Raw genomic sequence first — 20,956 nt, forward strand, 5'->3', positions numbered from 1 at the left:
GCGCCATTCCTCTTCAACCATTTTCTGATCATCCGACGAAGTATATTTCCTTTCCGCCTCCCCCTTTCTCCGTCTCTCCGTCTCTCCCTCTCTCTCTGTCTCTGTGCTCAGAGGAGGAACAATTGGATTTTCTCTTGATACCTTGTATTCTGCCATTCTCATCTTTTCCTCTCTCTCTCTCTTCACCGGCGGAACGGCCACCCAATTGCCCAATTCGATGAAGATCTAGGGTTGATTCTACTTGCTGCGAGCTGTGAGGTTCGAATTCCTTTCGGCTTTACTACCAGGCTTCCAATAAGAAGTTCTGAGCTCCGGGGAGGCGAATCGAGAGCTTGTTGGATTCGTACGGCAGCTTTGGATGTGTCGCGTTCTGTTTCTTCACGTGGATGAGAGATAGGGAGTGAATATGGATTCCAGCGTTGCTGAAACGGCTTCCTTGGAGACCGACTTGTTGCAGCTCAATGAGGTGTCTCCGTTAGCCCTGAAGTCTAATGCCCCGTTCGTGGACAAGATCTTCGAGCAGTGGCTCTCTCTTCCTGAAACCAATCGCCTGGTGACTCTTCCATCCCTAGTTGATAATATAATGAGCTCTTATGGGTAGATATATGAAACTTTGATCGAAATCTTTTACCTTGTTATTGATATATCATGTTAGCTGGGCAGAGTGTTGGATTGGATTTTCCAGACCCTATGAGTGCTCTACTGTATTTATGAATTTTGGGTGAATTCTGCGCACAATTGTTTAATTAGTTGTGAGGGGTGGTAATTACTAATTTTTCTGAAATTGGTTACTGTTGATTTAGCTCTGGCCGTGTTTTCTTTATGCTGGTTATCTAATGATGATGAAGGATTTAAATGCTATTAATAAGTATCCTGGTTTGGTGGGAAAAAAATGTAGCGAGCGAGATGGAGTGAGGGAGGTTTCCTTATTAAGGATCGAGGATAATTTGTAACGCACCTCATTATGCTTCCTACTGTCTTCGACCAGAATCTAAGCTTGAGAATTTCTGACTGCCCAATCATGATTTGATAAAAAACGGCTGCTCAATTTAAGTTTCCCTTGCTGAGGCTTGTGATTCTTTTGTCTTCTGATGTGTTGATATAAAATAGAGGGGAAATCACTGTATGTTCTTATTTTATAATGTAAATTTGCCATACTTCTGGGTGTAGTTATAGCTTTTACTGCATTAATGAAAGCAAAAACTTGGTTTTTCCTCATATTCTATCCTTCACGTTCTCTTGGTATTAAACCCCTGGTAAGTTCTAGATGGAATGCACAAATCTCACAGGCTCTCCTATTATTTGAATTTGAAAGGTAACATCATTGCTGAATGATGCAAAGGCTGGCATTCCTCTAAATGTTCCCGGCAATTGTTCCAGTCCAAATGCTACTGCAGGCACTTCATTACCTTCAATGTTTCCAGCTGGGACCGCACCTCCACTTTCTCCTCGAAGTACATCTGGTTCTCCTCGTCTGACTAAGCAGAGAGTCGGCCTGTCTAATTTAGGTTCCCCTTTAAAAGTAGTTAGCGAGCCAGTTAGAGAAATAATACCACAGGTTTGGGAAAATCGTGGTTTTTGTGATATTTCATGAGCAGTGAGAAACTGTTTCTTATTCATATTAATGATGATTTTATTTATTTATTTTTATTTTTTGGGTTTCCTCCTCAACTCTGGCAGTTTTACTTCCAAAATGGCCGCCCGGCACCTAAAGAAATGAAGGAACAGTTTATGTTTAGAATCAATCAGTTTTTTTATGGGCACTCAGAAGGATTGCAGATAAATGGTAAGGGTGGGAAGAAACTGGTGATGCTGTCTGATCATGTGAAATTTTTATATTTTCTTTTTTTTTTTATTTTTTAATATAAGCATTGGTCTTACAGAATTCAAGTTAGTTACGAGGGAAATTTGCAAGCTTCCATCATTCTTCTCAACGTCCCTTTTCAGAAAGATTGATATCAATGGCACCGGCTGTGTAACCAGGTATTTCTAAATTCCCGTATAAGTGACTGTTTCAGTTTTTCTCTTTGGCTGAACTCTGGGGCCTCTGTGCCCCAGCTAGTTTATTCTCTCTCGACCTTGACATCATTGCCTATTTGATATGCTAAGTTAAAAACTCTTATGCAGAACATTTGCAGGATGAGTATTATTCTTCTGTATACTTCTCAGTAGAAGTGCATAATTTTGCTGGCTAGCTGAAGCAGAATGTTTTCATGTTTTTGTCCCTAGCTTCCTAAATGAATCACTTTTTCCTGTTCTGTGTACCATTCTTTTTCTTTTTTTTCCTCTCTTTCGGTTTTGCACGAATTGCATTGTCAATTGCCTGACGTAATTGGTATTCTCATTGATTTCCTATTAGGGATGCATTTGTTGATTATTGGATCAATGGAAGCATGTTGACAGTGGATATAGCGACACAAGTCTTCAAAATTTTAAAACAACCTGATCACAAGTACCTCACTCAGGTTTCACAGTATTCATTTCCATATTACTTCTTTTCTTTTTCCTTAAGCATATCTTGCCTCTCAGATTTGTAGAGATATAAACAAGCGTTCTGAATGCTCTCACTATACTTCAATTCCTAGTAATCATGTTGTTTTCTGCTTTGAAACAGGAAGACTTCAAACCTGTGCTGCGAGAACTTTTGGCTACTCATCCAGGACTGGAATTCTTACAGAGCACACCTGAATTTCAGGAAAGATATGGTCAGTTACAAACATTTAATTTGTGTTGTTACAAATTTTCAAACTCTTTTATGCTCTTATAATTATTTTACAGCATATTTTGCTTTGGAATCTCATAAAAAGAGGTTACGCTGGAGAAAGACTTTGACTGAATTAGAATCTTAAGCTGCCCAAAGTACAAATATATTTTCTCACACTTGAGGACTTGTTTAACTCTTTTGGTACCTCTGTTTCTCATAAGAGCCTCCTGTTCTGTCCCGTCAAACAATATTTCATTTATTGTCGACTACCAAGAACAAATTCACTCTATAATTCTAAATTTTGACAATCCGAAAGAACTTGGATTTTATGCTTATTAAAAACAAACTCTGGTAAATTATAGCTGGCCTTATGGTATTCTTGTGTAACTTATTGAATTATATTGGTCGCTAATTAAGGTATCATGGAGCATGCCAACTTTGGTGGATTCTTATTTTACTGAGGTCATTCTCTAATGTTACATCATGTGTGTGTTCAAGGTTTTTCCTTCATCTAACTATAACATCTGTTGGTATGCACCAGCTGAAACTGTAATATACAGAATCTTTTACTACATAAATAGATCAGGAAATGGCCATCTTACCCTCAGGGAGCTGAAGCGTGGAAATTTGGTAGAGGCAATGCAACATGCAGATGAAGAAGAAGACATCAATAAAGTTCTGAGGTAAATATATATAGCCAGCGTCTTTTAATCAATAAAATCTTCTTTGTTCTAGTTTGCTCAGTCCCCCACCAACACCGGCCCCCACCCCACCCAACCAAAACCAAAAAAAAAAAAAAATCACGAGTTTTTCTCGCAATAGTTCTGTTACAGTTGTTGGTATAAGTAAGAAATTTACTTGTGTATGTATTGATTAGTGGTTAACTTAACTAGTCATGATGCCATGAGAAAAGTTCTCAGATTGCTCTTTTTTGTAGATATTTGTTATCGTTTCTAGATCTATCGGACTTTGAAGCATATTTTATACCATGTGCAGGTATTTCTCGTATGAACATTTCTATGTTATATACTGCAAGTTTTGGGAGCTGGACACAGATCATGATTTTTTCATAGACAAGGAGAACCTTATCAGATATGGAAACCATGCACTTACATATCGGATTGTTGATCGGATTTTTTCTCAGGTTCGAATGAACTCCTATGGTTGTTCTTTTGAAAATCCCTGCTATTTGATTAAGAGCTTGTTTTTGCTCATCCATCTACAGTTCTTGTGCAGCATCTTTTCTAATTGTGAAATTGATGCACCAGTTCAAATTTTGTCTCTATATCATTTCAGGTCCCTAGAAAATTTACCAGCAAAGTTGAGGGAAAAATGGGTTACGAAGATTTTGTTTACTTCATACTGTCTGAGGAGGATAAATCCTCGGAGCCTAGCCTTGAATATTGGTAATTTACCATTTTTGGTCTTTCACGTTCTTATTGAGATCCCTAATACATATTCGCTTGTTACATTAACTGATGCTTTTGTGTAGCTAATTATGTCTTTATGTGGTATAGTTATAATGATTAAATTGCCTTTGTTAGGTTCAAGTGCGTAGATTTGGATGGAAATGGAATTTTGACACGGAATGAACTGCAGTACTTCTATGAGGAACAGTTGCATCGTATGGAGTGTATGGCACAGGAGCCTGTACTCTTCGAGGATATATTGTGCCAGATTATTGACATGATTGGACCTGAGGTTTGTCCTTTCTATCTTTTCCTGCTCATTTCTCAAGTTCCTATTCATATATCAGATGCGTCAGGGAGCTGCCTAGACACTTTTGCAAAGGCCTCTCATATTAGATTAAGGTTTACTTTAATCATCAGTAAAGAAAAAGTTCTATTAGGCTTTGTACATGTAATAGTTGCAGACAAACTACAGATTCCTGCAGGTTTGAATTTGATTATAGAGCATTGCGTTAATCTTCGGCTCCAATTAGATCTATTATCTACATTTACATCGGACAGCCTTGGAAATTAAGCTTATATTGAGTCTTCTGATTCTTAGATGTAATTCATCCTTTTTATTTTCCTGGATAATTATTGCTTCGGTTTGACAGTTGGAATGTTCTTTTTCTTGACGTGCAGAATGAGAGTTATATCACTCTGCAAGACCTGAAAAATTCGAAGCTCTCAGGAAGTGTTTTTAATGTTCTTTTCAACCTCAACAAGTTTATGGCTTTTGAGACGCGCGATCCATTTCTCATTCGCCAGGTAGGGGTTGGCCTCTTCTCATAGCTTTGTTGATGAAATACAAGGAGAGAGTTGATATTAATTACTTAACAATATGCCACCTTTGCCTGAAGTATACTGATGGTTTTTTACCTGGACCAGGAACGTGAAAACCCTACTCTGACAGAGTGGGATCGCTTTGCACATAGGGAGTATATAAGGCTTTCAATGGAAGAAGATGTTGAAGATGCCTCTAATGGAAGTGCAGAAGTATGGGATGAGTCGCTCGAGGCTCCATTCTAAGAACATTGTGGTAAGTCGGTGTTTATGCTACTGAACGAATGGTTTGGATTCTTTACATGGGGACTTGGATCCTCCTCGTTTTTCTGCATCAGGGCTGCATTTTGATGGCAAGTAGGGCCTCTAGTGATCAATGGAGACGAGGAATCTTTCTTGATTATATATCACTTTTGAAGTTTCCGAGATATTGAAATAGTTGAATCAGGCATGAAGCATCTGACTTTGTTGCCTGAATTTCTTTTAGATAATCCCAACACTGCAATAATAGCAGTCGTTTTTCATAGCTGATCACACGTGGGAGAAGGTTTTGTCATTGCTCATTTCTTAATGAAAAGAAGAGGAAATAGATTGTCAGGAAAAAGAAAAGAATACCGTGGAGCTTTAATAAGTTAATGCATGTGTGGGTCGCTTGGTTTGTTCTGCACACCACTTGAATAACAAGATGGATGGGTTTGGTGATCTATTGGCAGGATTTTAACAGAGATTGGATCATTCCCCGAGCAGGCAAACCCAATGAAAGAGGCAACTCAGGAACAAACTGCGTGGAGATTTGCTGGCCTTTTAATGTGGAGAAAATCTGCGGTCCGCCCACCAATCTCATGGAAGTTTTGGGTTTCTGTTGGGCAGTCTGGGGATCTTTTGGCCCGAGGTAACTGAGCAAGAGGTGCCTGCAATGATGGAAATTGGAAAGCGAAGAGTAACTAACCAAGGCTTTCATGTGGGAGTAATTTGGGACGATTTTAGTACTTAATTTTTCTGTTCTTGATTGTAAGTTATGCTTCAATCATAATCAGCTCTTGGTGGCTCCGGTTCAGATTGAATTTTGAGAATTATATAGGTTTGTTCTTTCTCGAGAGTTATTGGTACCAAAGCTGTTTTCATTTTCTTTATATGGATTATTGTGGCTGTAAGAGGTATTTGGCTGTCGAATTTTTCCTCAGTTTTGTTTCCTGAGCTTATCTGTAGATGAAAAGAAAACGTTTTCTGAAGCAAGCCCGGTGCGGTGCTTCCGGAAAAACACTTTTTCCTAGTACCGCAGTTAACCCTACTGAAGACTATCCTCCATGCAAAGTGAGAAAGTCTGATAGAATTACGGATTTATTTGCATTAAGCAAGATGAATGAATGAGATGGCCGCACATTGTTGAAGTTTAAAAAATCTCTCCGTATGTAAAGGATGCATTGATCAACTTTTCGGTCAGGTTTCTGAATCTGCTAGCCGTTTAAAGTTCCGTATGTGTGGATGTATTGATCAACTTTTCGGTCAAGTTTCTGAATTTGGTAACCTTATCGTTTATATTGCACGCATTCTAGTACATGATTAGTTTCCAACATGAAGTGTTTGATATGCCCCCAACAAGAATCAGATTTTTGCATAGTTGAAAACTTATTCGGGTTCTTTAGGTGTGGTGTTTGTTATATTACCATTATTGGTAATTTAAGTTTTGCATTGTGGTAGATTTCCACTTTTAAAATTACGCGATGTTTAGGTTTTACATACCGTAGATTTTAGTTTTTCAAATTTTTACTACAGATTTTTGGGAACCCTAAAAATACCTTTTTTTCCTTACTGGAATGCATGTATGCGTTAGTAGTAGTGTAAAGTAGACTATTACTATCATTCTTCACTTATTAAATTACCATTATTTTTGTCATCGGCATATTTTTGTTATCAATTAGTTTAAAATATTTTTATTTCGTCTAACATTTAGATCCTTACGTTAATTTCGGTGACAAAAAATATCATGATGGTGTTACCTTCACTTTGAATGCCATATCACTTTTTCGTTATAGGTTACGAATTGGTATAAATATTAGACGGAATGGCGATGTTTGGGCTAATTGACGATAAAAATACGCAGGTGGGGGTACTCTTATAGTGTGATAATAATACGGAACACTCTCCGAAGCAGAAAGCCTTCTCTCCGCCGACGGCCAGTGTGCTTTTTGTCCAGTGTCGCCGGCTCTAGCCCTAAGCTCAAGCAAGGCGGAGGTAGAGGCTGAGATGAAGGTGGTGGCGCTGGTCAGCGGCGGCAAGGACAGCTGCTTCGCCATGATGAAGTGCATCCACTATGGCCACGACGTACTTTCATTCTCATCCCTCCCACTCTCTGCTTCTTTTTGGGTTTCTCAGCTCAATTATATCGAGGAGGAAGTGAATCGTACTTCCTTTTTCACTGTTGGCTTGTTATGCAGATTGTTGCATTGGCGAATTTGATGCCCGCTGATGATTCTGTCGACGAGCTCGACAGCTACATGTATCAAACTGTATCTCTCTCTCTCTCTCTCTCTCCCCTCCTCCCCTTGTCGTTCTCTCAGGATATGCTTTCTCAATTCCCTGCAATACCGTAGTTGAGCTTAGCTCGGCGACCTATCCGACTGCCCACTGCCGTCGCTGTTTGCTGCTGCAATTTCGTGAGTTAAAGTCGACATGCTACAGTAACTTAGGATGGCAACTAGTTGAGAGTTGCCCGATAGTTTACTTGCTTCAGTTTGCCTAAGCGAGGACATGGATGAATTACAAACGCACCACCATATCACATGTTACTCTTGTTTTGTTATCTTTCTTTTAACTTCATGGTATGATCGATGCTTTTCTTAGGTTGGCCACCAAATAATCGAAAGTTATGCAAAATGCATGGGCATTCCTCTGTTTAGAAGACGAATACAGGGATCAACAAGGTAAATCCTTTCACTAAACGTGTCAAATGTCATAGAAGATATTGGTTATTGCTGATCTAGGAAAGACATATATGTCGAGTCTTTAGGTAAATTGTGAGAGATTTGCCTGTTGTGAGTGAAAGTGAGGGGCCGTCGATGAGTCTCTCTATCGGTAGTCACATCATATCTGATTGCTATGCTCTTTTTTATATAATTAGAGAGTGAACAGTGGAATGATTTGATTTCAAAATGATGTGGACATTTTTATAATTAGGTGAAGTGAGAATTCCAGGAGTATCCTTTTGTGAGTATGTGTGTGTTAGTGTGCGCGCATGCGTGTTAGAAGTCTTTTCCTTATGCCTATGTTGATCTTGCTTTTGCCAATTCTTATCATTTTATTGGTTTACTAGGACTGCATGATGAAGAGGCAATTAATCGAGAGAGAGAGAGAGATCAATACGCAATTGCAGAAATATTCACTTTTTCTTTTTTCTTCTGTAGTTGTGGCTACACATCTAGCATTATTTTACTCTCGTGTCATTTGCTGTGTCAGGCACCAGAGCCTTAGCTACAGACGGACTCCTGGAGATGAAGTGGAGGATATGTACTTTTTACTGAAAAGGGTTAAACAGCAGATACCTTCGGTCCAAGCTGTGTCTTCTGGTGCTATTGCCTCTGACTATCAAAGGCTTCGGGTGGAAAGTGTCTGCTCAAGGTTAGGGCTTGTTTCTCTGGCCTATTTATGGAAACAGGATCAGTCATTGCTCCTTCAAGAAATGGTAAATTGTTCTTTGGCAGTATTGATCAGACTCATCATTGCTTAGATTTATTTCATCTCATTAAGTTTTTCTTTCTATTGTCTGCTCCAGATTGATAGCGGTATCAAGGCCATCACGGTGAAGGTATACTTGATAATTCACATTTTGCCTCAATTTTATGCTCCTTTTACATATTTGGGATACATCTTAATGCATTTGCATCCCTTCAGCCTTCGCTCTGTGGTTGAATGGTACACGAGTAGAACCCTTCCCGTATGATTTTGCGTCTTTCATTACTTGGACAGTTATTGGTTTGTATGTCAAGGGAAATGATCTTTTGATGTCGCAGGTTGCTGCAATGGGGTTGGACCCTGCAAAGCATTTGGGGAAAGAATTATCTATCTTGTTTCCATATCTTCATAAGTTGAAAGAGTATGTAAGGGACTGTTTCTATTGCTATTATATCCCACTCTATTTGTTAGTTTCCAAATATAGTACTGAAATATACTATGTTTGGTTTCAACCTCTGGTAGGCTGTATGGGATAAATGTTTGCGGAGAAGGAGGGGAGTATGAAACTCTGACGCTTGACTGTCCCCTTTTCATCGTAAGTGTATATTTAACATTCTTTTTTTTTTACCTGGTAAATAGCAATTTTCTTGAATCATTCATGTTGCTTTATTGTTCTCCCTCCACCTTCAATGGACTTCTGTCAATTTGTTTTTGTGTAACTTTTCAAGTAAAACCTATTCGACCAATTAATCCTAAAGATCTACATTTGAATGGCACTACTTGATGAGAGTGAGAGATCTCATTCGATTATATGATTACATTAAAAAGAAGGGATACCGCAAAAATTGAATGCTGAGTTGGATGAGGCCCCAACCAAAAACGCCCTCCCACCCAGGCCCCCATCCCAAAGTTTTCTGGCCTTGATCATTTTACTTGGAAGAAAGAACTATCTGAACTTTGTGCATTATAGTGTTCTGAACTTTCCATGAATGCGAAATATATGGGCGTTCAAGTTTTCTCATCTGTACACATTTTATGTTTTCCAGAATGCTCGGATTGTGCTTGAAGAATTTCAAATTGTGCTGCATTCTCCAGATTCTATTGCTCCAGTTGGCATCCTGCATCCTTTGGCTTTTCAATTGGAGGATAAGGCAGAATCGAGTTTGTTAGTCATCCATCCTGGAGCCGATGATCTCTACCACAAGAGAACTGGTTTAGTCTATGAAGTTCAAGATGACGGGCTCGATGGATGTGAAGGAAAATGTGAATCTCTTGGTGATGCCACTGCTTTAGTTGATGCCACAGAGGATAGGCTTCGGATTTCGGTGAAGCAAAAGACCCAGTTTTCTATTTCTTGCTGCTTGCAGGATCCATGTGAAGCTTCCACGGGTAGATATGAGAAATTTGAGTTTCACATGGAAAGCATAAAAATAACTTTCTTATTAAGGATTGTCCTTTTTTAGCAGGATTGCAAGAGGATCTGAAAGATGTCTTGGGGAAAATTGAAGCAAGGCTTGTTTGTTATGGTTTACATTGGAAGGATGTCTTCTATATTCATCTCTACATTGCTAACATGGATGAGTTCGCTGTGGCAAATGACACGTATGTCAAGTTTATCACACAGGACAACTGCCCTTTTGGTGTTCCATCCCGTAGTACCATTGAAGTTCCCCTTTCACAAGTTGGTTTGGGGAAGGCTTACATTGAAGTTTTGGTTGCAAGTGATGAGAGTAAAAGAGTTCTTCATGTTCAAAGTATTTCCTGCTGGGCACCGAGCTGCATTGGACCATACAGCCAGGTTGGATGATCTGCTTTTTACAGCATTAGTGCTTGTTAGGCTTATCAGTTCGAGTGTAAGCGCGCAGAGATGAGCAGAGCCTGATTATATATGTACTAGTATATTATATTACTGATAAAGAAATATTAACAGAAATAGAATAATTAAAACCAAAAATAGAAATATAGAAAATAATGTTATATTTGTTATTCTAGTAGGGTCATGTGTGATTTAGCTGAGAATACTTATGCTCAAGCTTCACTCAATTAGGCATTAAGCCTGAGCTGAGCTACTCTAGATAAATTCGAGCTTTCACTAAGTTGAGCTTGAACAGCTCACAAGTAGGTGTGACTTGCTTACACCCCTATTTACTAGTGTTGTTGGAATGAAAACTGTTTTTTATTTTTGAGTTATGCTGAAGTCAAGCATGTGAAGACTTAAAATCGTCCCAGTTTGGCATCCTATTAGAACTATGATTTGTGTCACAAGGACTGAAAACGTATAGGGTCTAGTGGCTATTAAAGGAGTTGAAGATATGAAGGATCTGCTCACAGGAATATTATGAATCTGTTTGGAGGATTGTGAAATCATCCTCCTTTTCTGATATGTTCATGTTGGTTACAAAGGACTTCCATCAGTAACTCAATTAAAAGTAAAAAATCGAAGTTTCTGATGGAGTTTCTCTTATTGGAAGTGGAAATGTCTTGTTTGAATTGTAAAGATCTCTCTCTTCATTTGCCTGACACGCCTTTACTGTGTATGGATGTTTTTGTTCTTAGGCTACCTTGCACAAGAACATACTTCATATGGCTGGGCAATTGGGGCTTGACCCTCCAACCATGAATCTTTGCAGCGATGGCCCCTTAGCTGAGGTGGAACAGGCACTCCGAAATAGTGAAGCAGTAGCAAAATCATTTGGGTGTTCGATATCCACTTCCGCTATTAGTTTCGTCATTTACTGCTCCGCAAATATTCCATCATCAGAAAGATGTAAAATTCAGGACAAGCTGCATGCCTTCCTGAAGCAAATGGGGTCATCTTTTGTAGGCAGACCTTCTGCTAAGGTGCTTGATCCTGTTTTTCTGTATGCCCTGGTGCCTAACCTGCCGAAGAGGTACTATAATTTGGTGCATATCTATCCTTTATTTTGTGCTGTTCTTTTCTTTCTTGAATTGATTATTTGGAACTTAACGATATACAGTAAACTTATTTACCACTTCTTGCAGTGCATTGGTTGAAGTTAAGCCCTTACTTCACATACAAGAGGATGCGGAAACTATAAGTCAAGGCACTCCTTCGACAAGGATACCAAGTAGTTGGAGTTTTCAGCCTGAAAGTTGGCATGATTCTCTCATAGAGAAATGTGTTGTCGACGAAAGGTTCTGTGCAGTAATCTTATCCATTACAAGTGAGGTTGTTGTGGGGATTTGTTCTGATGCTGATGAGAAGAGTCAAGACCACGAACTTAACTTTTCGAAGAGAACAATGGAGAGAATATCAAGATTTTGCATCTGTCTTCTTGATAAGATTCTCATGGAGCACAGCTTCTCTTGGGAAGAGATAATGGTTAGAATCCTAAGCTTAGTCCTCAAAGATATTAATGGTGCGTTTGGTTTCAGAGTTAAAAGTAACTTTGATTTTGATTGTGGAAAGGGACAAATGATTGTGTAGTGTGTTGAGTTAAAAGTTAAAACTTTTGACTTGGGAAATGTGTATTTTTATTGTGTAGCGTGTTGAGTTAAAGTTAAAATTTTTGTGATTTTAATTGCGAAATCAAACGGAGCAGAGTCTTTCTCTAATTATTTCTTATTATTTGATTTAACAGTTTCCAAATTGCATATTTAGCAATTGTTCTTTGAATATGTCATTGGATAACAGTACCTGTCCAATGAGTTAGACGTCAAATCATTCTAGGACCATGAAGTATTTGCATGTACATATCTAGTTGAGCTATGGCATCAGCATCACTGGAAATAGGGTTACATTGTAAGCTGGAGGAAATGAAAATATTACTCTATCGTAGATGCCAGACTTTGCACCAATTTCTTGTCATGCCTTTCTCATTCACTTATTATGTTTCCTCGTTCATTTCTTGCATCCAGAACCTAAGGTTCTATTTCCCAACGAGACTTGGCATGTCCCACAAGACCTTGTCAGATATCTTCAAGAGCGTGTTTACTGAGCTCATTGAGACTGGTCAGAATGTAAATGCAGAGGAACCCATGTTCAACCTTGTTCCAGTCTTAGGCGCGGGAAGATCTGCTGCCTCCATGGATGATATACTAACCTGTGAACTGTTTGCACAAAGATTCTGATCTGAGGTTGAGTTCGGGTACCCGTATTCTTTTATCTCAAATAAGATTTTCTGTGCAAATAATCAAGAGATTATTGGATGTTTTTTGTACGGGGAAGGATTTGGAGAACCGACATTGTCTTTTATAATCTTGCTGTAAGTTGGCATGGGAGGCAGGTAGGATTAAGGGAATGACATTTATTTAAGGATCGCTGTAATCGAAGATTATATCTCGGCATTGCCTGAAAGTTAGAAAGAATCTTAGAATATGGTCCTGAACAATCTTCACAGTGGTGTTATTTTAAATTCTATAGTTGTCTCCAGATCTTTGTCCTCCTTGTGTTCTGAGGTTTTTATACACTACCACGTCCCTCCTGCCATCATATTTCCACTGCAGGTTCCGATTTGGAGAAAATTTCCTTCACCTGGCAACTTTAGTTACTTGTTCGGGTTGTTCTATAACCCCTCAATCCATGGAATTAACATAGGATTCATTATTATTAAGTATTAATCCAACACCCTTGAGACACTAATCCGACCAAGAGCTGAGTTAGCATGCACGACTAATTGGGATCTCAATCCATACTGTCCTTCGGTCTATACAGGATTACTCCGCAGTGGATGGTTAATTTTGCGAGGTATATATATATTGTGAAAAAGTCTCTCGTGTTGACTGGTCGCTTTTCATTGTCGATATTCACATCCTCCGTGGGTCGCTCTTAATTATAAACATCGATTTCATTCAACCCTAATAAGGGTATTGTCACAAGGTAACCCTAAAAACCATACAAAGAGAGAAAATCTAACCTAAAGCCATATCTACTAATTTGAGAATGAGAGTGAGAATGAAATAGTTCATATATGGTGTATCCTATTATATTTTTTAATTCATAATATAAAATCCTTTTAATTGTTAATGCATAATTACAAATTTCATATTCCATTTCCTCCCCTCCGAGCTCTTTCTTTAGATTTTCCTCTCCCTTCAAACTCTATCGTCTTCTAATTCTATGCAAACTTATGCTTACAAGTAATTTGTCGTTTTATTTTGACAACTAATCGCGAGTTTACATTAAAAAAAATTATACTTGAATAGATTCAATTTTTTCTTATCTAAACTTATGTAATTGGGTTTACATATTATTTAGAGAACAATTCATCGTTGGACCTTATAAGTCAATATTAGAGATAAAGCTGATTATAAATACGCAAGTTATATGATTTTTCTATTAGTATAAATTAATATAAGAGATGAAGCTGATTATAAATACGTAAGTTATATTTTCTATTAGTATAAATTCCTTTTTTTTTTCATTATAACTCTTTATGTTGATAATACTTTTATTAAATAATTAATCTATATTATATTTTTGAATTTCAAATATAAGGTGATCTACCTGATATTAATTATTATTATTCTTTTCATCCGTGTAACGTGTAAGCCACCGTTCAGTTTCAAAAATTAACATAGGTAGTATTTTTTTCAATTTAATTAATTAAGTGCTTAAAAGTTAATTATAAGTTAACCATAAGGGAAAATGAATATAAGAAAGAGGGAAAAATGGGAGATAAAAAATCTAAACTATTTAATCATTAAGAAAAAGGTATAACTTAATTCGAAAATTTTAACTTAATAAAATAAAATATTTTTCACTTATTGATACTCTTTATCTTTTACGAAACTTTTCTTATCTTTATTCGTTCATCCCTTCTTCCTATATATTTTTTTCCTTTAACTAATTAAGTGTTTCATTTTTAAGTATTTAATTTATTAAATACCACCTTAAACGCATTTAATTTTTAAGCATTTAAATTATCAAACACTTTTAAGCATTTAAATTATCAAACACTGGCATTACATATCCACATGTACGTACAAAGCGTTTCCATTGTCATCTGTCCCACGATCCAAAATCATGTGGCATCGCATATTCTTTATGAGTAGAAATAAGCATCGACATGACGGGTCGAGAATAAGTACCGATAATTAAGTACATGTAAGAGTACAGTGTCTTCTCATGTACACATCGATCTGAATTGCGATTTTGCTCGATACATATACAAGGTGGCTCCAGCGAGGCTACTATAATACATTGCAACAAGAACAAAAAGACTCTTCCGCTCTATATCTGGGCTCTCCAGATAAAGAGATACGGAATGAAAATGAAGAAAGTCCGGCGAAACAATCGGACCGAATCGGGGCTATATATACAGGCCTGGTTTACCCCGACTCCAAGGAAATTTTTACCAAAATCGGTCCTTGTTGACGCTCAAGTATCCCGCCATCACTTTCCCGCCAGTATTCCTCATTCCGTCTATTAGGAAGCACCAAGTCGAGCCTAGTGCCCCGATGAAGAAGTCCGCATCAGAAGCCATTAAGAAGTTGACAAGCGGATAGTTCGTGCTCGTCTCTCTGCCAAGACTCGCCTCGTAATTTGCCATCAACATGCTCCCAACTTGGCGTGTCACATTCGTGTAGTAGAACTTCCATATTGGGTATAATTTCGACTTGTCAATCACTTCCTAAAATCCAAAAAGGAGGCTTACTTAAGACATTTTCTACAAGTAATGAATTACAATATTCAGCGTCAATAGAAAAACTTACTTGCATTTCTGTGGATAGCCATATTCTGTCGAGGTGAGGGAAGCGTTTTCTAATTCGAAACGCGAGACTCATGTATTCTTCAAATTTGACAACTTTCATCTCACATGCCTTGTCTCCCATTCTCACATGAATGCTTAGCAGAGGCCGAGGTATCCATGGCTTGTGACTGGACCACACGAACTCTTCAATTTCCGATTTCCCATTTTCCACAGCGTTCTACGATATAAGTTATTACATTGCGAGCCATCAAAAAGTAAATTATCTTTGTAAATGATAAACTTGTACGCAAAATACACCGTAAATCAAACCTTGGGCCAATCTCTGCCTAGACTTGCCAGGACATGCTCTGCAGCTTCTTTCCCGAATGCCGTGTGGCGCGCTTCATTCATTAGACCACACGTGTACTCTGTTCGATATCTCATCAGATAGCGTAAAGCCTGGAGAGCACAAAATTCCTATTGTCAAGAAGTTTTGATCTGGATAGTCATATGATCACAAATGACTCTCGAGTCTGGAGTGCAAACTTGAAAAGAATGTGTCGGTCAGTTTCTACCTGTGCTCTCCACCATCTTCTATCTATTTTGCGATGGTAAGTGATTAAACTGCCGTTTATCTCTGTCGTAGGCTGCAAGTAACTCCATGGATTCCCCCAGCGCCTATATATGAAGATAAAGAAGCGAATCTTTAAGCACACATACAGACCTGAAAAAGATATATTTCTTTTACTGAATTTCATCAATATTAGAATTTACCTAGGTATACGGCCAGCCCATATTTCCTTAGAAGTATAGTTCTGTTTCACAGTGACAATTTCTTTAGCCCATGCATCTTCACTCCTCATAAGTTCGAATGCACGATCCCGGCACTCTTGAGATGTTTCTGGAAAGAAGTAGCAGGCCCAACTAGACCGTGATGATCCTGGAGTTCAAACAAAATTAATTAGTTAAACGTAGTTCACCCGACAAAATCAACACAGAATTGATATATAGTTAATGCATTTTGACCTTTACAGCCTTCGTGATCGGCCCGATTGTAGTAATTTGTAACAAGGACCCGCTTTTCTCTGATAGCAATTGCAAGAAGACCGCACATCCCAGCAAACTGAGCACCGATGCCAAATCCTGGAAGTGTTTCCCAATCTGCCACGAGAAACCTCAAGCTAGGGTCGCTGCAGTTCATGGGATGCTGATGGATCCATAAGTCCCTTTGCACTTTTCTCGTGAGTGGGTAGTTTTCCCCGTCCGACCCCGTAATCTGCAAATAATCCACATGCTTTACAATAACTAAACTTGCAAATGAAAGGAAATTGAAATGGGAAATCGCACAATTTTCCATCTACAATGTCTCCAAATTGCATACCCATGGAGGATTAGAACCTTTGGATGTTTCTTGATGCCAAAAATCTTTCAGCTGCTCATTGCTTGATGATGCCGGGTGAGTGTCTAGTGCTCCCTTCCAGCTCACCCAAGGGGGAAAACTCTCATTCTTAGCCTGATTATCGAGGCGTCTATTCAATTCGGAGCTCAACTTGCAGTTCTCCAAATAGGGTGCGTTTGGAAGCGTGGATCGGCTTAGACCTACGCTACGCAAGAATTCGTCTGCAACATCCGACGACTCTCTAAGCATTGAGCTCCAGGCAGAGTAAAGCAGAGCAATTCTGTGTCCGTCCTGTTCCTGTCGACTATTGTTGTCGTAATCCTGTTTCCTCTCTGTTTCTTTCAGCTCAATGCTTGTGTTGGGGCTCGTAAAGATATCTAGAACATGCGACGACGATAACGATTAGTAACTCGAATACTCTCATCATTTACATCAAAGTAATCCTTAAACTTTACTACGAGCTAAATCAGTCAAGTCAAAGTTTAAGAGACAAGTAAAGCTTTAGCTTTGCTTCATACATACCCTTTGATCACTTTCATCATGGGCATTCCATTTTTTTCCATCTTTTTTTTCTTTTTACCATAGAAAAAACTCAAAGCATATAAAATTCATCTTGAGCATATTTTTTGAACAGAAAAAATGATAGGTGCAGTTATTTATTATGATAATTAAACCATTAATTTTCAGCAATTAATATGTTTTTCATCCAAAAAAGAAAACGGAAACACAGGGAGAAATTCCACTCACTGATGATATTCGAACTCGAATTCCACGGAGTGATCCCCATGGACAGCGAGACTCTGCCGAACTCGAAGGTCCCGAATGAAGTCAGAGCGGCGATGAACAGAGAGGCGATGCAGACTCCACAGAGAAAGCCCACAACACAAATTTGACATGGGAAAGAGCTGCCCATCTGCAGGGCTCTCTGAGAGACAACTCTCTCTATTGTCTTCTGATTCGATGATGATACCTCCATTTTCTCCCGTTTTCCGTTTTCCAGAGTTTTCTAAGAAAATAAATTCTTATAAAACTCACCCATAAGCTTTCTTCACCGACCCAACTTCTACCTACAATCACATGATCTCTGAGAGAGAACTCTTACCTATTATGATGATGATACCTCCATCATGTTTTCCAGAGTTCTCTGAGGAAACAGAATTTATTCTACTCACTGAGAAGCTCTAATTTCCAGGCTCACCACCTACCCAACTCCTTATCTACAATCACATGAAAAGAAAGCAGGGGAAACCCAACAAGAAATTTCCCGACTGAGATTCGTTTTTTTTTTTTCCCCTGTTTTCCTTCAACTCCACACGATCAGAGCAAGAAAATTCCAAGGTTGTCAGCTTCAGCCCAGCAGTAAAAGAGAAAAAGCACAATTAAGTGTCGTGGTCCACTTGCATCTTCACCCTCAACTGCAAAATTAATGAAATTCTCCATCACATGTGCAACAGCAGACCCAACAAAAAAAACAACAGCATCAATGGTTGCTGGAAAACAGTTCTAATAATAATATTTTCATGAATAATATATGTAAGTATGAACAGTTTTAAGAAAGTTTTGATGGAAAGGGAGAATTTTGAGCTCACACTTTGGGACAGGAGGCCAAAGGGTGGCATGCAGGTGACAGATGCCCAGGAAAAAGCTTCAAGCTAAGAATCCCTCTGGAGAGAGAGAGAAGAAGAAGAGGAAGAAGGAAAATGAAAAACAGAAAAGCAGAACCCCCGGCAAACACCCAAAGCCAAAACTGATATAAGTGAGGAGAAAGAACTGGTCCCTCCTCTTATCTCCTCCACAATGCCAGACCAACCATTTTCAGGAACAAGAGAGAATATTGGAAACGAAAATGGGAGATTTTTTAGCAGAAAATGAATGGGGGATGTTGTCAGAAGCAAAGAACTAGGTTATGCTGCTGCCATGGCCATGGGAATTTCTCAAGCAACAAAGCAAAACGGGCAGAGATGTCTATTTTATCCGACTGTGACTGATTTGCTGTTTGTTATGTGTTGATTTTCATTCTTTGTTTTGTTTATTCGGGGCAGTCTCTAAGGGGTCTGGTCACGCTCACGCTATGGTCGAAATATTACGCCAACAAACCCGAATAATAATATATAACGACAATTATTTGTAACAACAATAATGAAATATCTTTTAATAAATCAATTGATTGTAACGCTAACGTTGGTGAAGGCAGTTGAGGTGCTTAGGATTAGACGTCTACTCGGTCGAACGTGTTTACGGATACAAGCCATAGCTCCACAGACTGACGAATAGCCACTCCCTAGTCGTTGAACGTACAAATTACAATGTTTGAGTCTCCAATCCTGCTCAATCGACCCACTAGAGCGTTTTGGCACTTGGGTGCGTGTTCTAAAGTTATGATGCGCAGCCGTGTCGACCGAGCTTTCATACTTCAAATGGTAAAAATGAATATTCCACGAGTTTGGTTTAGTGATCATTTGGGGGCAGGTTCATGAAGATGTATGCATTCTCCTACTCTACGGGCCCCATATAATAAATCACTCAAAAAATATACACATAATAGCTGGTTTCTTCATAAACAAAATAGTGCAGGACAGCCTTCTATGTAAAGGGATGATATATAATATAAATAAAACTCACATAATCGCATGATATAATTTTGTGTTGTACTTTACGGTGAAATTCATAAGGTGTTCTTTTTTTGGGTGAAGACGAAGATTCATAAGGTGTTCATAGTCTTTTTAATTGGATTAATTTTAATTAAATTATGAGTTATTTTCAGAAAGTTTTTAACATAAAGAATTTGGAAATTGAGGGGGGTAATTTCATGGTAAATTGGTAATACGCTAGTAAGTTACTTTCTCCTCTAGAAGTGTCTTCTTCTCTCTTTTGGTGTATAGTATCCACTTTTGGTGCGTGTAGATTATTGAAAGCCAAAGTGATTGAACAATTCACATGACAGGTGTCTCAAACGAAAATGAACATAAATTATCTCCCCCACTTACCCAAGTACATATAATATATAATGGTCCCAAGTCCCAACGACTTTACGGCTTCTTTTGGCTTTTTTAGCCGGGGAACCTTTTTTTTTTTTTTTTACTTTTTTTTGTTGAACGGATTTTTTGTTATTATTTTTTTTCTTTTTCGTTCTTCCAGATCAGAATATAAAAGCCACTCAATTTCGAAGATGATATGATATGGGAATCTAAGTTGTAACCGTGGAATTGTAAAAAGTGATTGATGAGTTGATTCATTCAACAAATATGATACTTAACCATACCACATATATAGAACATTTTAGCATTTTACAGTTACATGACAAAACCGATATATGATTAACATTATATATATATGGTAGATCGCGCTATCCGTCTGCATTATAAAAATCATAAGTCTACTGAGAAATTAGCCCACGATACTAGCTAGTATCGATAATTAACTAGGGTTTCGGGATTAGATGCTCGCAACACGTTGAGCTCGTATAAAGAACAAGACGATTGGAAAGGGAGAATCAATGCATTGATTGAAAAGAACATTTCTCCTATTAATACATACATTACGTGTGTTCGAGAAAAAAAAGAAGACACATATATATGTGTTAGTTTACTATACATATTTATATGTGCATGTGAGGTGGGAGAGAGGAGGGAAGAGTAGAGTGACAATAATAAGCAATGAATAATATTGCCAATTGCAATAAGACGCCATTAAAGTCATTGGTCACTTTAATTGATGAAGACGCAAAGCTTACTGCTATAGGATAAGATAAGATGGAGGAGTTGTACCATTTAGAGTCTAATATAATCGGGATTAGACAAATTAAAGTAATATCTATACTATTTTCTTTTGCTTTTTTTTTTCCTCTTCCCCATTTTTGTCCTCGTCATTATACCAAGAAAAAATATTTAAAATTGACTTCACAAATCTCAAATATTTATAATTTATAAGAACGAAATCACCTTCCTAGTACTGATGATAAAAATTTATTATCTTTTATATATGTATATTTAATCAAAGATATATTATTTAGTTCTAGAAGAAAGAGCATGCACTTGTGTAATATTTTGACTGGACGTAGCGGTAAATTGGGCTTAATCAATAACTCCCATACATATGTATGACTTTTGAAGTACATATGAATGCTGCAAATGGAGAGGCCAATCAGACGGCAATTTCGTATAATACACGATTATCATAAGATAAAAGACATCTAAAATAGGAAATTTAAATGGACCTTGGGATGAAGACATAGAATACGACAGCTATATAACGCATCCCGGTTGTATTATCTTTATCATCACCATGCATGATCATC

At 38.1% G+C, this 20,956-nt stretch overlaps 3 protein-coding genes across 7 annotated transcripts; 2 read left to right on the plus strand and 1 right to left on the minus strand.

Annotated features, from left to right (window-relative positions):
- The first annotated feature begins 19 nt into the window (after positions 1–19).
- LOC116196321 (probable serine/threonine protein phosphatase 2A regulatory subunit B''delta) lies at positions 20–6,118 on the plus strand. 2 transcript variants are annotated; one of them, XM_031525986.1, is made up of 13 exons: positions 20–553; positions 1,316–1,558; positions 1,681–1,786; positions 1,884–1,983; positions 2,360–2,465; positions 2,615–2,705; positions 3,246–3,387; positions 3,701–3,848; positions 4,001–4,110; positions 4,249–4,405; positions 4,795–4,920; positions 5,041–5,191; positions 5,649–6,118. In XM_031525986.1, exons 1-12 carry the CDS (start codon positions 407–409, stop codon positions 5,179–5,181), a joined length of 1,617 nt encoding a protein of 538 aa, XP_031381846.1. In that variant the 5' UTR covers positions 20–406; the 3' UTR covers positions 5,182–5,191; positions 5,649–6,118. The 2 variants fall into 2 exon arrangements, with proteins under 2 accessions (XP_031381846.1, XP_031381847.1); XM_031525987.1 differs by lacking the exon at positions 1,681–1,786 and having other exon boundaries at positions 24–553; positions 1,316–1,454.
- A 914-nt stretch (positions 6,119–7,032) lies between these two features.
- LOC116196890 (diphthine--ammonia ligase) lies at positions 7,033–13,002 on the plus strand. Of its 3 annotated transcripts, none has more exons than XM_031526820.1 (12): positions 7,033–7,260; positions 7,374–7,445; positions 7,780–7,859; positions 8,392–8,617; positions 8,708–8,740; positions 8,946–9,028; positions 9,130–9,202; positions 9,654–9,996; positions 10,074–10,405; positions 11,164–11,498; positions 11,611–11,950; positions 12,487–13,002. In XM_031526820.1, exons 1-12 carry the CDS (start codon positions 7,183–7,185, stop codon positions 12,697–12,699), a joined length of 2,208 nt encoding a protein of 735 aa, XP_031382680.1. In that variant the 5' UTR covers positions 7,033–7,182; the 3' UTR covers positions 12,700–13,002. The 3 variants fall into 3 exon arrangements, with proteins under 3 accessions (XP_031382680.1, XP_031382679.1, XP_031382681.1); XM_031526819.1 differs by having other exon boundaries at positions 7,034–7,260; positions 10,071–10,405; XM_031526821.1 differs by having other exon boundaries at positions 7,049–7,260; positions 7,374–7,435; positions 10,071–10,405.
- A 1,640-nt stretch (positions 13,003–14,642) lies between these two features.
- On the minus strand, positions 14,643–18,640 carry LOC116196478. Of its 2 annotated transcripts, XM_031526218.1 has the most exons (10): positions 18,249–18,640; positions 17,762–18,074; positions 17,407–17,665; positions 16,642–17,036; positions 16,287–16,536; positions 16,035–16,200; positions 15,836–15,938; positions 15,591–15,719; positions 15,283–15,498; positions 14,643–15,200 (listed from the first exon to the last, which is right to left on the minus strand). In XM_031526218.1, the coding sequence occupies exons 3-10, from the start codon at positions 17,633–17,635 to the stop codon at positions 14,922–14,924; spliced, it is 1,767 nt and encodes a 588-aa protein (XP_031382078.1). In that variant the 5' UTR covers positions 17,636–17,665; positions 17,762–18,074; positions 18,249–18,640; the 3' UTR covers positions 14,643–14,921. The 2 variants fall into 2 exon arrangements, with proteins under 2 accessions (XP_031382078.1, XP_031382077.1); XM_031526217.1 differs by having other exon boundaries at positions 17,407–18,074.
- Between the last annotated feature and the right edge of the window lie 2,316 nt (positions 18,641–20,956).

The sequence above is a fragment of the Punica granatum genome, chromosome 2 (genome assembly GCF_007655135.1).
Source record: "Punica granatum isolate Tunisia-2019 chromosome 2, ASM765513v2, whole genome shotgun sequence".
In the NCBI taxonomy this organism is placed as follows: domain Eukaryota; kingdom Viridiplantae; phylum Streptophyta; class Magnoliopsida; order Myrtales; family Lythraceae; genus Punica; species Punica granatum.

What these genes read in the sequence shown, in the direction of transcription:
- LOC116196321 (XM_031525986.1), top strand. Translation starts at nt 407, where the DNA reads ATGGATTCCAGCGTTGCTGAAACGGCTTCCTTGGAGACCGACTTGTTG. An exon ending in GGCACCGGCTGTGTAACCAG is followed by an intron (nt 1,984 to 2,359) that starts GTATTTCTAAAT and finishes ATTTCCTATTAG; the next exon opens with GGATGCATTTGTTGATTATT. An exon ending in TTGATCGGATTTTTTCTCAG is followed by an intron (nt 3,849 to 4,000) that starts GTTCGAATGAAC and finishes ATATCATTTCAG; the next exon opens with GTCCCTAGAAAATTTACCAG.
- LOC116196478 (XM_031526218.1), bottom strand. Translation starts at nt 17,635, where the DNA reads ATGGAGGTATCATCATCGAATCAGAAGACAATAGAGAGAGTTGTCTCT. An exon ending in TGGGCTGGCCGTATACCTAG is followed by an intron (nt 15,939 to 16,034) that starts GTAAATTCTAAT and finishes CTTCATATATAG; the next exon opens with GCGCTGGGGGAATCCATGGA. An exon ending in GAAGATGGTGGAGAGCACAG is followed by an intron (nt 15,720 to 15,835) that starts GTAGAAACTGAC and finishes TGTGCTCTCCAG; the next exon opens with GCTTTACGCTATCTGATGAG.
- LOC116196890 (XM_031526819.1), top strand. Translation starts at nt 7,183, where the DNA reads ATGAAGGTGGTGGCGCTGGTCAGCGGCGGCAAGGACAGCTGCTTCGCC. An exon ending in GTGCCTAACCTGCCGAAGAG is followed by an intron (nt 11,499 to 11,610) that starts GTACTATAATTT and finishes CACTTCTTGCAG; the next exon opens with TGCATTGGTTGAAGTTAAGC. An exon ending in TCTCTTGGGAAGAGATAATG is followed by an intron (nt 11,951 to 12,486) that starts GTTAGAATCCTA and finishes TCTTGCATCCAG; the next exon opens with AACCTAAGGTTCTATTTCCC.